Source organism: Colius striatus, chromosome 9 (assembly GCF_028858725.1).
Source record: "Colius striatus isolate bColStr4 chromosome 9, bColStr4.1.hap1, whole genome shotgun sequence".
Taxonomy (NCBI): domain Eukaryota; kingdom Metazoa; phylum Chordata; class Aves; order Coliiformes; family Coliidae; genus Colius; species Colius striatus.
Genome location: NC_084767.1, coordinates 9,812,796 through 9,829,798, shown reverse-complemented (window position 1 = coordinate 9,829,798; position 17,003 = coordinate 9,812,796). Strand labels below are relative to the sequence as shown.

The window sequence follows — 17,003 nt, the reverse complement described above, 5'->3', positions numbered from 1 at the left end:
GCTTCAGAAGATAAATTTCAGTTGCAACAGTAAAAAGATGGCTGAAGAAGAAAAACTCTCTATAAAGAAAGAAATTCAGTTTGGTATTTGTGGATATATTCCATCAGTAAAACTATGCATCAAGAATGAGAATGCCCCCAAAAGTTGTCATACTGGTTCTTTAGACAACATGCAAATAAAACATATGTGACTGGTCCATCGTAAAGAAAGCTGGATCACTCCAGGATCACTCAGGAGAGCTGACTGTCAAATAAGAGCCATCACTAAAGCCATAGACTCAACCTTACCTTTAAATTAGTTAACTGTAAGCATAACAGCTTGTTGCAGTTTTGTAGTATGAAATATGTTAGCTTGAGAACACAAGGATTTCTGCGTTCCTTAGCTCCAAGACATGTCTCCTTAAATTCAATATTTAATTTCTCTATCTTGACATTTGGTCCAATCAGTAAGTAAACTTGAAAGAGCATCCCTAAAAAAAGCATGTCAGTTGAAAGCATACATAACAAGAAGAAGAATGAAAAGCTTAGCTTCTTCAGGAGTAAGGTATTCATTTGCATCTTAAGAACAATCTTAATACTCACTTCAAATGACAAATGAAATGGGTCGCAAGGAAACGCCTTACTTGCAGACTTTAAGTTGTGATTCAATGGCCCAGCAAAACATGAAAATGCGCCCAGTGCTACTGAAAAGGAACAGTCTGGATTCAGCTGACTTTATGAGACAGCCACACCACCGCAGGACCAAATCTCAGCAAGTTCGATTCAAGGATGATGGTGTGAATATAAAAGCAGAACTGGATACTAATTCTGCCCAAGGTACAGTATTCACGACTGGAAAAACAGAAATACTTAGGGATTACAATTTTTTGCTCCATCACTCTCCCACTTTTCCAAGGGCTCAGAAGGGGCTTCGGAATATTGCCATACAAACGTCTCCCAGCCTCAGGAAACACTTCCCAGTTTTTAGAAAGAAAAAGCTGACGGTAAGCAAATCATTGACAGAAATGCCAACTGAGCCTGCAAATTCTCTCCAAGTAAACGGCAACCTCTCTGAACAAGAGATTATGTCTTCAGATCTCTGTTACTTAAGAATAACTAATCATTTGGAAGATGGATTTAGGAATAGCGAGGTGGACGGTCAGTTAAGTTCAAGGCCATCAAAAGCACAAAGCAATGGACCTATCCACTCAGATGATTTCTCAGTATTAGAGAAGACTGTTTCTACACAGGTGCCTGAATACATACATGTCAGTTTCCCACAAGACAGCAATGTTTCCATGGATGCACCAGACACAACCGTGAATTTAAGCAATTCACTGTATTCTACTGTCATAAATAGCAATGAAAAGAATGAAACCAGCACGTCATCATCTAATTCTGAAACAGCATACCCTTGCCTAAGCAATTCTACTAACTGCAGTGAATGTAATCCTCATTTTGATTCTTGTGAAGCAGATAAAACTGACTCTGAGCTCCTTACAGCCAGCAAAGATACAAGCAGAAAGGAAACTGCTCCGTTATCATCTCCATCAAATCACAGTTCATCTCCTTGTTTCCTCAGAGACTGTCAACAGACAGGAGAGCACCAAACAGATTCCAGCTATGTGACATTAACAAAAGATGATCACACAATGAGGTCATTGACTACCGGTAACGCATCAAAATCTGTCCCATCGTGTAACACTGAAATAGAGAAAAACTCTACCCAGTCAGATGTTTCCCAGTGTAACAGCTGTTTAGAAGGATTTCACATAAAGTCTTATCTGCCAAAGAACGAAATAAAACCACAAACCAACAAAGAGATTAGTGAAATAAATCAAATTCCTTTGGCACACGGCGAACTCTGTGCCCTACAAGGCAGGCTGCAGTCTGTAGAGGAATCCCTGCAGTCGAACCAGGAGAAGATTAAAGTCCTTTTGAATGTAATCCAAGACCTGGAAAAATCCAGAGCCCTCAGTGAAGGGTATGCTACATTTTAATATCAGTCATTCATCCAAAGTGTAGAGTACACGTTAGCATTCTTTTTACCTTTGCTACTGAAAAAAAAAATCTTTCCTGTGACATTTCAGAATAAGTTTGCTAAAACAGTATCTTATACCCCTTTTCTGGTATTTGGACAGAGAAGTAGGTCTCTCCATAGTTTGACTTTAGCCAACACTGCCTTTGCTAAAACTAACATGAGACGTAGTTCAACAACACTCTTTTTTACTTAATTTCTTCTAATATACAAAGCCAGTGAGACCTGAGAGTCAGCAATCTGCCTTTAACCAAAACCTGTATGTGGCAGAACACCAAAATCCAATCATCTAACCTACTAATGTAATATAAGAGGAACCTATGGCAAGTCAGCTATCTCTTACTAGCAAGGCCAGACATGCATTTAGTGCCAAAGTAGTCCCACGGCTGAAACAAATCAGCAAAAAACATACTTCTGTTGAAGGAATAAATGCTGCCTTCATAAACAGGCAAAAGTATTAGTGGCCATTAGCAGACATTTGGTGACCACATTGGTAATTACATTCTACATCATCACAACAGACCCTTAAGAACAGAAGGCATAATGCCAGGTAAACTTCAAGGGCTTCAGTAAATCAGAAAGAATTCACAGGAGGTGGAGGCAGATGTTTAAAAACAAATTAAAGCTTTGAACACATAACATGTGAAGATTGTTAGTCAGAACTCACTTTGGAACATCAGATTTGGGAACAACTGCTTTCTACACTATCATAAGAATGCATGATCTGTATTTACTTTTAGCAGATTCTCCTCATGACTATTCACCAAGGTTGCAAGCATTCTTTATCTAACTTATTTCTGCATTATAAATAATAATGATACCATAAATGTAACTAATATCTAAAGATTTCACACCTTTCTAAGAGAATTTAAAGTATTTCTACACTTAAAACAGGGTTTAGAATATCCTAATGATGCTTTCCAAACCATTAAAAGCAGCTCCTGTTTAAAGTACCTAGAATATATATTCAGGTTCAGTTTATTTGTAACATAGTATATCCATCAACTCATTTTTGTCTTTAAAAAAATCCTTACAAATAAATCTTTCAAAGTATCAAGATAACAAAGGTTCCATTTTACTTTACTACTTAAGCCATTAAGTCTACATTATCATACACCTACTTTTATACTTAGCACAAATATCTTAGGCATCTAGACTTATCTCTGCAGAGTTGCTTTGTGCTTAACAGTGCATCATTAATTTCAAAATCAGATCATGTGTATTAACAGCATTTAATTACTACAGTTAAGTGACAAATCTGATAATCTTCCACAGTTCTGCAAATGTCACAAAAAGAAGGTTGCATTCAGGTTTTCATGTAGGTTCAATGGCACAAGAATAGCACAGAACATGACACTGACTTGCTCACACGACTCAGCACCAGGTCTTTACACTTGTTCCCATGTGGACAAAATTCTTGCATGGCTGTGCAAAAACCATCAGGATAAAACTAACTGAAGTCACAATTTTATACATCTCAATTTTCTCACAGTTTCTAAAGAAAAATAAAGTACTTGGAGAAAGAATTATTCAAAATAGATTTATCTGGGATTTTAAATTACCTTCTTGCCTTTCTGACGAGTACTTCTCCAACTCATATTCCAAAGACAAATCTACACTTCTTTTAAAAAATTAAAGTAGTATAAATCAAGTTAACACAGAATTTTGCTCTGTACAGATTACCTTTTTTATCTGAAAACTTTGACCAGTCATGTTCATCTGGCTGTTAGCACGAAACTCCTTTGGTTAGTTTGCACTGTGTCTGCATAAATTTTCATTCCATGTAACTTTTTTGCCATATAATTCAGCTCCAACTATCATCTCTCAGAGGGTTGCTCTTAGTCATTTTTCTCTATCTGTAAAGCCTGTATGATTTTCTAGTACCAACTTTGTAATGGCCTCAACACAGACCAAATCCACACTAATAATAAAAAAAACCCTAAAAGGACTTACAAAACACCAAAATTCAGGAGTCTAGCTTTGCAGCCAGATCCTGTGAGGGATCCAACTATCTCTGCCAAGCTTAAGCAATCACTTGTCTGTAGCATATTTCATAAACTAGCTCCTGACTATGGTTCTCTAGGAAGTTACAGAAAGAAATATCCACTCCTTTTCCTCCACATGTAATTATGTATAATAGAGTGGTAAATTTCCATTATATTTGCAAAGAGTAACCTGCAGTGAAGCACAGTCAAATTTTTCAGCAATATTTATAGTCTATTTCTGTGGACCCCATAGTTGAGAAGAAAAATCTTCCCCAATACTTTTAAGTTTCACACCAAGATTCAATGATAAGGCTTCAACTCATCTTGCTAGAATCATTTTAGCAGTAAAACACTCCAAGTACTTGTGGAGATTGCACAGAGATGCACTTGACAAAGCTCTTCTTCAATTCCAAAACCAATTAGAAAATTATTTTGGTACTAACTGAACTCCCCAAATTAAATGAAACTCTTTAAATATAAACATTATGCATACAAATTGATTCTAATACAGATTTCTCCATCATACAAATAATTCAACTCTAGTTGTTACATATGAAAATAATTTTTCTTGTTTTCTCAACACCTCAAATTTGTATACTACCAGGAGGAAAAAAAAGTGGATTATTTATACTCAGGTGAGGAAACAGGAGAAAGCATAAAGGTAGAGACTAGCTTCATTCACAGAAACATGGACATTCAAATATTTTGTGTGTTTAAAAGTAGCAGTCACATGCCCAAATGTTTTCATAACAAGTATTCATACAATAACCAACAAACAGAATCTTAACAGCATGAGATGGGAAAGATGCAAGACAATCATAAACCAACATAGGGTTTGGGTTCTTTAAAGTATCCTTCTATTTTAGAATTGGAAGGTAGAATTGTTCATAAGGTTAACAGGAGGGGTCAACAGAATTACTTTCACTTATGAAAGATTCAGAGATCTTTTAATGTCTCTATAAATATGTATTACATGAGCTACTGTCTATTACAGGCGTAACTTCTATCACACTGGTCAAGATCTCAACAACTGCAGCACCTGTCAGACCACCGCATGTATCATTTACAGGTACTTCGCTCCTTCGTACAAGTTTGTGGTGTCTGTGTCTCACTCATGTACAATACAATGTCTAGCTCACAGCTAGAAAAGGTCTCAATTATCATAAATCCAGTTTTTAATAAAAGTCAAAGCAGTATGTGTGAGGTGGTTTGTTTTCCCAAGTAGGAAACAAGTCATATTGGTTTTATCTGGAAATGGTACTGTGCTTCTGAGAATACACAGAAACGTCTCACTAATGTTTCACAGCATTATTATTATTGGCATGCTTTGATAACCTTTGATGCTGTTTCTGACAAAAGTTCCCTTTGTGTGTTACATTGTTCAAGCTAGGATTTCTGTAATAAGTTTAGATCTTGAAAAACAAAAACACTCAATTCTCCAAACGACTATAAGCTATAGCTACAGCATGTGGAAAACAAAAATGGAACTCCCACATTCCATAACGCTTATTTTTTCTTATTTTGAGAGAGTGTAATTTGAGTGTAATCTGCTTCATATTTAAACTGCAGTTTATGTTAAACTATTATGACCAAAAAAACTTTGTAGCACTGTGTACAGGAATCTGTACAGGTTTCAAATGCTATGTCTACAAAACACATTACAAGACTCTTCAGCTTGCCAGCCACCACTCCAAAACCAATTAGGTATAAAGTCTTGGCGATACTACACATGTAGCTTTTCCACTCAGCAAGGGATTTTACAGGGCTTCCATCAGTTTATAAACACATAATCTCTGCAACCTGAATTACAAGGCAGAAAACACACATCTTCAGTTATTTGATCCTATAGGATTATTTTGTCTCTTCACAGAGTACTGGTGGTCTCTTCTCCCAAGTAACAAATGAAGTAACAAAACACTGATGTGCTGGTTTGGCTTACTAGATAGTTTACAAGGATAATGCTCCCTGCAGGCTTGTAGTACAATGATTAGTAGAACATATAAAGGTGAACACAGTCTGTCTAAACAGTTTCTAGTTTTAAGAGACAGAGCAGGAAATAGCAAGGAAATATAGTTTTCACTTCACAGAGACGTTCCACAAGATGTGATTATGAAAAAAAGCATTCTGAGTAACTATTTGAAGTTCATAACATATTCATTAGACAACATCCTGAAACAAGTGACAGCTATCAGGTTTCTCTCTGGTTATCAGGTTTTGCTCTAGAAAACACATGCAAGTAATGGCTTTCATGCAGCCTAGAAAACCCTTTCAAGTATTTTTTCAACTAACATAGCATCACTATTGTAAATAATTAGACATGAATATTACATCTTGCTCCCTATTTCCCTGCTCTTAAAGAATTTCTGTCATCAGCGATTCAAACACTGTGTAAGCAGGTTGTTGGGTTCATGTCACTGAATCATCTTTATCATGTACATTTTAAGCAGTCTCTAAATCAAACTATGTACTAATCTGACACCAGCCCAAGCGTGGATTACATTGATTGAGAAAGTAAAAAAGAGCTTTTCAGTCTAACAGTGACCAGATTTAGAGATTACTTTTATTAATTATCCAACAGGGTTATGTGAGATGACTTGGAACTTTCAATTTAGGTTGTGTATGGCAAATGTTTCTATTATAATAAACTAATGCAAGCAGCAGCTGAAAACACTTTCCTCAGTATATAAAGGAATGCATTAAATGAAAACTGAATTGACCTCTTGCCTCAAAAGATGATCTCGCCAACAAAAAAAATTAAGAACTTGGAAGAAGGGAAGGAAAAGGGGAACACAAGCAGGTGCTGTCCAATTATTTTGTTCTTTAGCACTTTGGGATCTGTGACTGCTGGAAAGTATGAAGTTGACAAAATTGAAGATACAATGATCAAATGTATTGCTAATATCTCTTGCTTCTACTTTTGTATTTAGCGTATATTACTTCTTGAGCAAACATCCCTCTCCAGTTTTACTATATGAAAACAATCCTTTGGCTTTATTTTTGCCAGCTGAGTTATTTTATTTCATTAAAAAACCCAAAACATATTCATTACAAGAGAAACAAGCTTAGTTTAATTTCAACATACTGTTCAATGATGTTTATAGACTTCTATAGACATAGAAATACTCACAAAACAATAGTGTTTAAAGATATGTATATTTACTAGTTTCACTGTTTTTTTTCTACTCAATGCCCAAGTCAAGTTCAGGACCTTAAAATGTCACCTCAAAATCACTCTGAAGATGCCTTTTGTCCTCCCAAAGAAAATAAAATCAGCTCCTTTCTACTTGCTCTGCTAAAGCCTCCACAGTACACATGGCTGATACAACTCCCACTCTCGTGCCCAGAAAAGATGGTTGAAATACAGAAAAAAAACATACAGCACAGCATATTTTTTTCTTAGTTTTTGTTCAGTTGTACTGGTTGCACATTGGTTCTTTTGTACATCACATTTATTTCTGTGCACGTTATCTGCTCTTATCAAATTACATCTTGGCTCTTATTTGACACCAATAATAATGATGGGCTTCAACGCAGAAAAGAGGAAAATAGAATGTAACTCATTAACTAACATCACTTATCTCAAAGACTTAACATTTGCTTAATCGTTTGCTTACTGTCTTATATTTTTGGTACTAGCAGGTCTCCTTGTGGGAGACATTCACATTTAACATAGTCAAGCTTGCTGAGAGTTTTGAATTCATGCCAAGCATATGACTGAGTTAGATTACACTATCAAAATCTGACTATTGAATAAAATGGAATTGAAAGGTCATCTTGGTACATTTTTCCTCTATCAATTTTTTTCCCATTGTTTTGGGTACAATGCTGCAGTTTCTAATTCATATAAAGAAAAAGGTTTTACCCAGAAAAGATTAAGAAATTAGTTTATTGACAAAATATCTATACACCCTTATGTTTTAACCAGGCTCTAACACTGAATTATGCCAAATGATTTTTAAGATATAAGCAACCTTTCTACATGCTTTTTAAAAAGGGATTTTCTGACTTAATAGCTTATTTCTATTCATTTTTCCATAGTGTAGAATATGACTTCAGACAACAAGAAGGAAGGTTTCATCAGATTTTGAAAACTCTAGATCATGCAGAGCAAAATCCAGCTTCAGGTTCACCTCAGAAGCAACCACCTGATCATCCAGCTCCAGAGAAAAAGGAGTTAAGAAGAAAAGCAAAAAAGGTGAAAAGAAAATGCTTCTGGTGGATTTGACTTCCTTATGGATCCTTTCCCATTTCAAAGGACACTAGAACAGAAGGTGGTTTGAGAGCACACACCTGAAAATGTGCTGTTGTGAAATCACAAAGCTCAAGAATGATTAATTAGTATATCTGGAAAATCAGAAGATTTGAATTTCCTTGAACGATCTCACTGAATAAAGGCGCATGAAGATACTATTTTCAAAAAGAAATTCTTTCCTTCAGAAAGAAGCACTCTCATTTTTTTTCCAGGGACACTTTCATATGCTTTGTAAAGACTTCTTTTTCAGCTTTCAGCAAATAATGAAGTTTAAATCTTTACTTTAAAAAACAACGGGAGACAAAGCTAAAGGTGTCACACAGTCTTCATTTCCTAAGTATAAACAACATGGATTAAAAGAAAAAACCTCATGGATCTTTGAACCAATGACATAACAATTCAGAGGAATCTGTGTTGTTCAAACAAATCTCTCCTCAACTGAGATGATTACAACTATTTCATATCCCCATTGAAATGCTTTTGTTGCTGTCATTTAATATTTAAGAACAACAAACAAAAAGAATTTCAGGTTAAGTTTTATTTCATCCTTTTATTAGTTCAATATAAAAAAACCCCTATCATTTAGAAGTTTCATCTGTTTGATAGATTTCTCCAAAAAGTCTCACAAAACAAGATAATATCTTGGTTACTCTTGTCTTAATCTGCACAAGGAAGGTCCAGTTAGGTGAATTTGAATTTTGAGTCTCTCCAAAACCATTTTTTTTCCCTAATATGTAATCTGAATTTTCTACATTGTAAACTGGTGGCCATTACATCTTACCCTATCCAAATAACACTTTCAAGAAGAATTAGACAGATAATAAGACCTCTCTCCTAAGTCTTCAGTTCCTAAAGACTGAACAAATCCAATTTTCACTATCTCTCTTAATATGTTACGTGCTGCAGCCCACAGTTGTTTTGGCAGCGTCTCTCTAGTAAGTTGATGTCTTTCATTTACCTAGAATCTTAAAACTGGACACAATCCTATAGATGTCATCCCATAACTGATGATTAGATTGAAATAACCACTTCAGCTACTGTCTTGCTAAACCACTCACCCAATTTATCCATTTAAGACCAAAATCGCTATATCAATATACCCCAAGATGTCAGGTTTTTTGGCTTTAAAATGTAAGTAATAATAGATATGTTCATTAAATATAATTTTATGAGATATCAATCCAGCTATTTCTTTCCTTCCACAATATTCATATTACTAGCTAGGATAGAGTCTCATTTAGGGTTGATGATACTATTATTTTTGCCCATGAAAACATGATCACTTTCATATGAGGGCAGAGGGGAAAAGATTTTCCAAAGCAAGTCTAAAGGGTACACTGTAAAGTCCAAATAATGTATTTTCTGTTTAGTGGAATGTACTGCAGATCTTTTCTTAGAAGTGACTGTCATTAATTAGCTCAAATGATGCCAGAGTATTTCATAGGTTAGCCCTGGAATCTATGTTTCAGAATCAAATTGTATTAATGGTGCAATGGTAGTTAGAAGTCTGTACACTTCTGGTACACTTCTATGTTCTTTAGGGTTACTTACACATTTGAAAACACATTAAAATCAATTTTGCATGGAAGAATTTTGTCTGGAAAAGCTGAGTTTTTTCATAAACCCAGTTTTCATTTAGAAGAGTGTAAATGACATGCCTCGACTTCGGAAAATTCTGAAGGACTGAAGCGTTCTAAAAACCATTTCCATGTTAAGTTCAGTCCATATGAAAATGATAGTCAGAAAATTATCATTATTTTAGAAGCTTTTCAGAAGAAAAGCTTTCTACAAATTTTTACAAGTGAAAAGGATGCCTTTTAGCCAGACAGAAAAGCTCTTCAACAATAATTTGTGTGTGTAACAAAGGTAAGAAATTATTCTATCAGAACATGTCATGATACTACACATACTGCTTATGCTGGTATGCTAACAGCTTTCCTATTTTTCATTAATCTCTATTATTGTTATAATGAAGGTTTTATTAGTGTGTAAATGTTTCTTGTGTATTAGGATAACATTCTAAGATTAATATCCGCTGTGGTAAAGGTATAATACTACATAATACCAACAGGCCTAACACTAGCAAAACCAGTAAGTTATTTTCTGTAGTGAATTGATTTTCAATAACTTGTTTTTATATGAAAGAAATCTTTTTGTTAACAAGCACAAAAATGTTCATTTTAAGGTGTCTGGTTTTGATTTTGCATACATAATGAATATAATGTCTCCATTATCTTTTCAAAGGATTCAGATTTTTTAATTTAAACAAACCACAGTGTTTTGGTTCATCACATTGAATCTGGGGTCAGGACAACTATGCAAGAATAGAAATGTTCCATTTAGTTTAAGTCCAACCAAAGATAGTCGTAAGTAAGGCTCTAAAAGATTTTCTTATGACCCAAAAAAATATCAATACTTCTGAAGAACAGAAATATGTTGATTCGAATGGTTATAGGTTTTATATTTTCATGCCTGATCTTGAATTAGTTCAGAACTGTAGACAATTTTTAACTCTCCATCTCCCAGTCAGAAACAGCTTGTTTCTCATGTTCCTGTCTGTTGTTTTTCAGTTCTCTCTCGAACAGTAAGTATGGACTGTTGATACATGCATACGAAATTCTCTTTTACAATGCACTCACACCCTTAGGTATCTAGGCCAGTTGACACTCAGCTTCCCACACTGGAATTCAAGAAAATTAAGTTGTCTTTTAGCCTATCCTCTATTCAGTGTTTTTGAGTTAATCTTCAAATCATCTTTTTTTCTTCATAGGAAATATGAAACTACGGTGCTGCTAAAGCACTGTCCTTCAGAAAGGTTAATCCTGGAGTGCTCTGCTTCAGGACTTAAGTACAACAAAGGAGATGTTTTTGAGACAGCAGTAGTAACAACAGCTTTCCAAGATCTAAAATATATATTTAAGATCCAGACTAAAGGCTTATTTAAAACACAGACAGAACTCTCTCATTTTTCTTGAAGAGCCTCAGACTACCATGAACCAAAACATGCAGCACTGTAAGTGAAAATAAAGTAAAAACTATGCCAAAAAAAGTATTACATTTGCACAATGTTAAAACACCAACATCTAAATGTAAGTTATTACAGCAAGTCTTCTCCATAGTACATCACAAGCTTTCCACATAAATTTGTAAAGACATCATTGGAGCAAAAGGCCATTTGTTACATTGATAGGTAACAGTGGGAAAGTGTCAGTTGCAGTACACATCAGCCACAGCAAGAGGGTAAGGTTGCTTACTTGTTATGTATTTTGTTTAGATTTAACATACAAATTTGTATATCCTAGCATCACAAAATACCTAAAACATAACAACTTTCTAACACATAATTAGAGAATCTATGTGAAAATACAATATATAAGCATTACTTTTTGTTTTATTGTTTGATGTTTTATAATATGCAGTAATTAATTGGAAAAACAGCAGAAATACGTTGATTTTTTAGAAGACAATAGCACTGGCTGTGAAAACCTCTCTAATTTAAAAAACTATGGGGTAATACCTAGGACCAGCTCCCAGAGTAGGAAATACATGTTAGAAATACACACAAACATGCTACTAAATGAAGTTTTTGAAAACCTCATAAGTGGCCAACAAAAAAAACCTCCAAACTAGAGCTACTTGACAGCACTTGGATACAAAACATCATAAGCTTCTCTGAAAGATATTTAAATGCCAACTACAATATGCTATTTATAAAACCTTTTACAGATCATGGCATATTCCAAAATTACAGTACTTGAAATCGCTGTTTTATGGAATCAACCTAAAGTTCGTTAAAAATTCAGAATGTATGAACTAAATCCTTACTTCTCTCTGTCACTTAACAGCAGTTCATGTAGGGCTTTTTATGGTTTTGTGTACTACAGCTCTTGCAAAAAAAAGCCACAATACTTAGTAATGATGTTAGCTTAGATATAAAACATCTTCCTAATGTAATGTATTATCCAATGTATGTTTTGTAAATTTCTAGGTTCTTTAAATGTGATGTTATCTTTTGCAATAAAATGAGATATTTTTCTTAGGTTTCAGGAGTTGATTAATAACAAACAACATTTAGACGAAAAAGTGAACAATTGTTCTTTGCATAAGGAAAATGAATGGGAAATTAATAAACAGGTCTTCCATGGAATCATTTTGCAGCTTTCTAGGTAGAGAAAGGATTTCAATTTGAGTACTGAATAAAAACAAACCTGTAAATTTCAGCAAAATCATGTGTGCATTTGAATATATCATATTCCCCAACCAAGGCAGCTCTGCAAAATGGTTTACTTGGTCATTATTTCCCCAAAGAGTATTGTATTTTATTTTTTTTTGCAGAAGCATGCTATCTGGAGTAATACACTGGTTTTTTTTTCAGCAAAGTCTTTATTTGTATGATGTGTTATACAAATATTGACTAAAGGCATTTCTGTGTAGCACAACTACATTCTCTTTATCATGTTAAGTTGATACTGTAAACAAAACAATTTTGAGAGTACCAAAGGCAAGTTTCAAAAATGTATATGGTGAATTTATTATATTTTTCTTTACATAAGCCAAGCTAAGACCAAAACCAGGTACTTCTGTATTCTGCATGCTTCTATACATTTACTTCTTTAATTACTGTAGTCACACTTCAGTGCACCACAATGCCCTTTAACTATAAGTTTAAATTCCATAAAGTATTCAAGATAAAGCTTGAATAGCCAATTTCAGACAATAAACTTATCCCACTTTATTACAAGTGTACAAGCATTTCTGCAAATACAGCCAAGGTTTTTTAATAGAGAAAATAACCAAGCAGCTGTTAAAGCCTTCAACTGCCACAACATCACAATAAAGGCAAGAGTGGCATTTAAGTAAGTCTTCTCTGCAGTAGCTGCAGAGAGCCAAATTACTTTTCCTTCACCAACACCTTCTCCTGAAGGGATTATGTCCTCCTTAGCCTGACTATTTCCAGTAATTACATGAACAAAGCTGACAGCATGATTCTACCAGCTGAGCACAAGGCAGCACCTTCCCTTAGCTTCAAACTGGCATTGTAGCAAGAAGAGATAAAGGCAACTTTAACCCCAAATCCTTTTAACTCCTACTCTGCCAAGAAGCTGAAAGATTGTTAAAAGGACCATTCAATAGAAAAGTTAACCTGCTTATCCCTGCCAGAAAGTGTAAACACTCTGGTAAATAAAATCCAGCAGTCTCTGAGGTACAAGACATAAATTTTCATAGAATTAGAGGTCTTGTAGATAGTAACCGTTTTTTAAATGAGCATAATTTAGCATTAGTGTGTGTTTTCATGCCACTTACAAATTACACAGGCAATAAAAATACTTTAAATATTCAGAAGCATAGGGGCAGATTTAAAAAACTAAAGAGTAATCTTCTGTCCTTCTGAAAATAAGTAACAGATGTAGTTCGATTTGAAATGTCACTCGTATCCGTGTAACATCAGCTACATTGTCCAGCTACAGCTGTGCTCTTTTTCCCACGTGTACTCATAGAGCTCATCATACTTTTACCAACTTTATGTCACCTGAGCACTCTGCATAAGGGCCTTATTTCTAATTCTCTGTTTCATTTTTAAGAGATGGAGCACTCAGGCTTTCAACAAGTTTGGCCCCCACAAGAAGATTTAAAGCAAACCAGGAAACTAAAAGAGAGAACCAGAGGCAGTTCACAGAGCATGAAACAAGCTTATTTTGCCAGTTCTTTCTGTATGCAAAAGGTCATTTTTTTTTCATTACAATTTCTTCATGTTTCACATCTTAAAAGACTACTCTGCTGAGAGATTTTGGTTCTAGAAGACTTTTTAATCTACTGAAATTCTGCCTTGAAAAAAATCCCTCAAGTGTCCAGTTACATATATACATAGGTGCTTAGGAGCATTATTAGCACTCAGACATCTGCATTTCAAAATTCACACTAGATTTGATCTTCTTAGGTAAAAACAGCTGAACAAATTTAAGTAGATGAGAGGGGAAATAACCAACCAAACAAGAAAAACAAACAGATTTTCCAAGCCATTTCAATTGATTGCAACCAGCTTGTTTCCTAATGATTTCCTAATGATACAGATCTCTTTTTTTTGCACTATTACTACAGATTCATTTCGCTTCTTCATTTACTGTTTATGGTATTCTGTATACTCCTTAATAAAAGGGTTACATCACCCATGACATTGCAAGTACAGAAAACATTGTTAAACACTGCAGAGAACTGTAAGATTATCTAGGTCGTCATTCAAACCCTCTTCCTGTTATGACCATGCATACAGGCCAGAAGGTTACACAAAGAAGAATAATAGGTTGAGTTCTGATAAACAGTTATTATATATGATTTCTGAAGCTTGCTAATGTACCACCAGGGAATCTGAAGCAACCATTGGCAAATATCTCCTCTGAACAACTCAATTATTAGGAGACACATATGCTCTGAATGTCAAGAATCTAAAACTGTTACTGTGTTTTCCCAAAGTACATTAAAAAGGAAACAAAGTAGACTTTAAAGGACAACAATGTACCTCCCATGGACAAAACAATCAAGTAAATATTGCTCATAATTTTGCAGAATGATGTAAATCTGTAAAGACTTAACAATTAAAGTCCATTTTCCTCTCTTATGCACACAGCCTGAAGGGTAAATTCCATAATTCATGCTTGACACAACTGGCTTGCATTCTCACAAAAAGTCTAAATCAAGAGGAGTGCTCACGAGATGTGTACTAAAATCAGAATAAATTGCACAATCCCTTATTATAACTCTCAAACCATGGAATCTCCACTAAAATCTCAGGTGAGTGCTCTGTGCTGCTGCATTCCCAGATAGTTTCCCTGTGTGCACAGAGCATCATCTTCCCCACTCCAGGAACAGAGCCAGGAATGGCAGCAGTTTCATAGCAACTGTAACCCATCAAAAAAATTAAAGCACATGGAAAAATTGGGAGAAATAGAACATCCACTAATTATTTACATAAGCTCTTCAGGATAGATTTTTTTTCCCTTCAGTTTAATGCACACAATTCCACTTCAGATTAGTAAAACAGTCTTTTCACTACGTTGAAGTGTGCCCTTTATGCAGGTTTATAAAATATCTTTCTTTCAGCAAACAGTAACTAACTTTAGATGTAGTGTTTGTTTTATTAAGAATGGACAAACCTTGCAGCATTCAACTACAGCTCAAAAGGTGCTGCACTAGTGCACTCGAATGAAAACAGAGTAAAGCTTTAGATGCTTTACTTTAAAATCTAAACTCCACAAATACTATTTTTGTGTTTTCTCAGGATAGCCATAAAATTACTTCCAAATCATTAAAAATACATTAAAATATTACTCACAATTAAGGGATCATCTCGTCCCATTGTAATAACAGTTCTGTTCACTGTGCGTAATAATTGTACCATAATTTCTTGAATATGTTGATAAGTTGATGCCTGTAAATGAAAGAAAAAAAACAAGCAGTTTTGGTATTAAATCCATCTTTCTCCTAAAAGAGAGAACAAAGCAATTATTTCCATATTAACAGTTCAAGCTGTATAATATAACCACTTTATTGAAAGAATGACACCACTTCATGCTCACGTTGCTTCTTAGTTCCAGCAGTTTCAGTGAAATACTCATTTCTACTGTCACAGTCCAATTTTAGCCCTATCTACCTCATAACTGGTTTTCAATTTAAATAGTCACTCCACTTCCCTCACTCAAGGGACCTGTGTTTTCCCAGTAACTCAGTACCCTATCACTTCACAGCAACACCATGGTAACAAGAAGTTGACACTAACTGTATCACAGTTCTCCACAACTGTCAGTGGCCCCCAGGGTAGTTTGGAACTCAGCAATATTCTTAGCTTGTAGTCACAAAGTATGTAATTATTAAAAGAGAAAGTTATTTTCATCTCACTTCGCAGCTATGAGGGTACAAATTGAAGATGATCTGCTCTTTGCTCCCAGCACCAAAATACTGGTCAATCTTGCTGGCTGAGACTACACTAGAGATCCACAACCTGTCAGCACCAAGTTTTGAGTGATTTGTGCAGCCCAATGGCAAATATTCACTAACTCACATCAAATGATATCTCTAGTGTTTTGCCTTCAAAAGAAAATGTTGTTACTAATTTTAAAACACTGAGCAGAAGGGTACAACCTTATATTCACCAATTTTGTTGACTTTACTCTGATCACTTGCCTATTCTGTAAACTAGCAAGCAGCAAACTAAGAAAGAAAAACTATTATTAGTAACAGTTCAGAACACCACATAATGGTTTTAACATTTAGCCATGATTCCATTATTAAAGATTAGATCTATTCTGAATTCAGCAACTAGCATAAAACACACTGGGAAAAGTATAACACATGCTCAAGTATGCAAAGGTTATTTTCTCTTAAGCTTTTGAATTCTCAGAGAAATGTTAGCAATTGAATCGTTTCTTTATGATACTTAAACTACCTTCATAATCTAAGAAACAATTAGGCATTCAGTACTGACATTGCTAGCTTAACAAAAATCATGTTTTCACTAACACTTTCTAGCTTCAGAAGACATTCTAGCAGCCCACTGGAACATACATTTTCTTAGCTCATATTTCACTTCATAAGGATGACATGTTTTATAGTGAAACCTGGAAAATTCACCATTTGGCTTCAGTCCATTTGATTAAACATAAGACTTTCCAGAAGCTAAATTAACAACTTGTACCATTAACGATCCCTTAGAAAATGTGAATTATATTATTCCATTTAATGGAACATAGGCAACA

The 17,003-nt window shown here is 34.8% G+C and overlaps 2 protein-coding genes across 2 annotated transcripts in view; one reads left to right on the top strand and one right to left on the bottom strand.

The window, feature by feature from the left end:
* DOCK2 (dedicator of cytokinesis 2) overlaps positions 1-17,003 on the bottom strand; it is a 167,752-nt gene that overhangs the window by 88,589 nt on the left and 62,160 nt on the right. The window contains exon 27 of the mRNA XM_062003141.1: positions 15,584-15,679. Within this exon, the coding sequence (XP_061859125.1) occupies positions 15,584-15,679 (96 nt within the window). The remainder of the gene's footprint in view (positions 1-15,583; positions 15,680-17,003) is intronic.
* INSYN2B (inhibitory synaptic factor family member 2B) lies at positions 587-8,226 on the top strand. The gene is made up of 3 exons (XM_062003050.1): positions 587-1,962; positions 4,996-5,070; positions 8,040-8,226. Exons 1-3 carry the CDS (start codon positions 587-589, stop codon positions 8,224-8,226), a joined length of 1,638 nt encoding a protein of 545 aa, XP_061859034.1.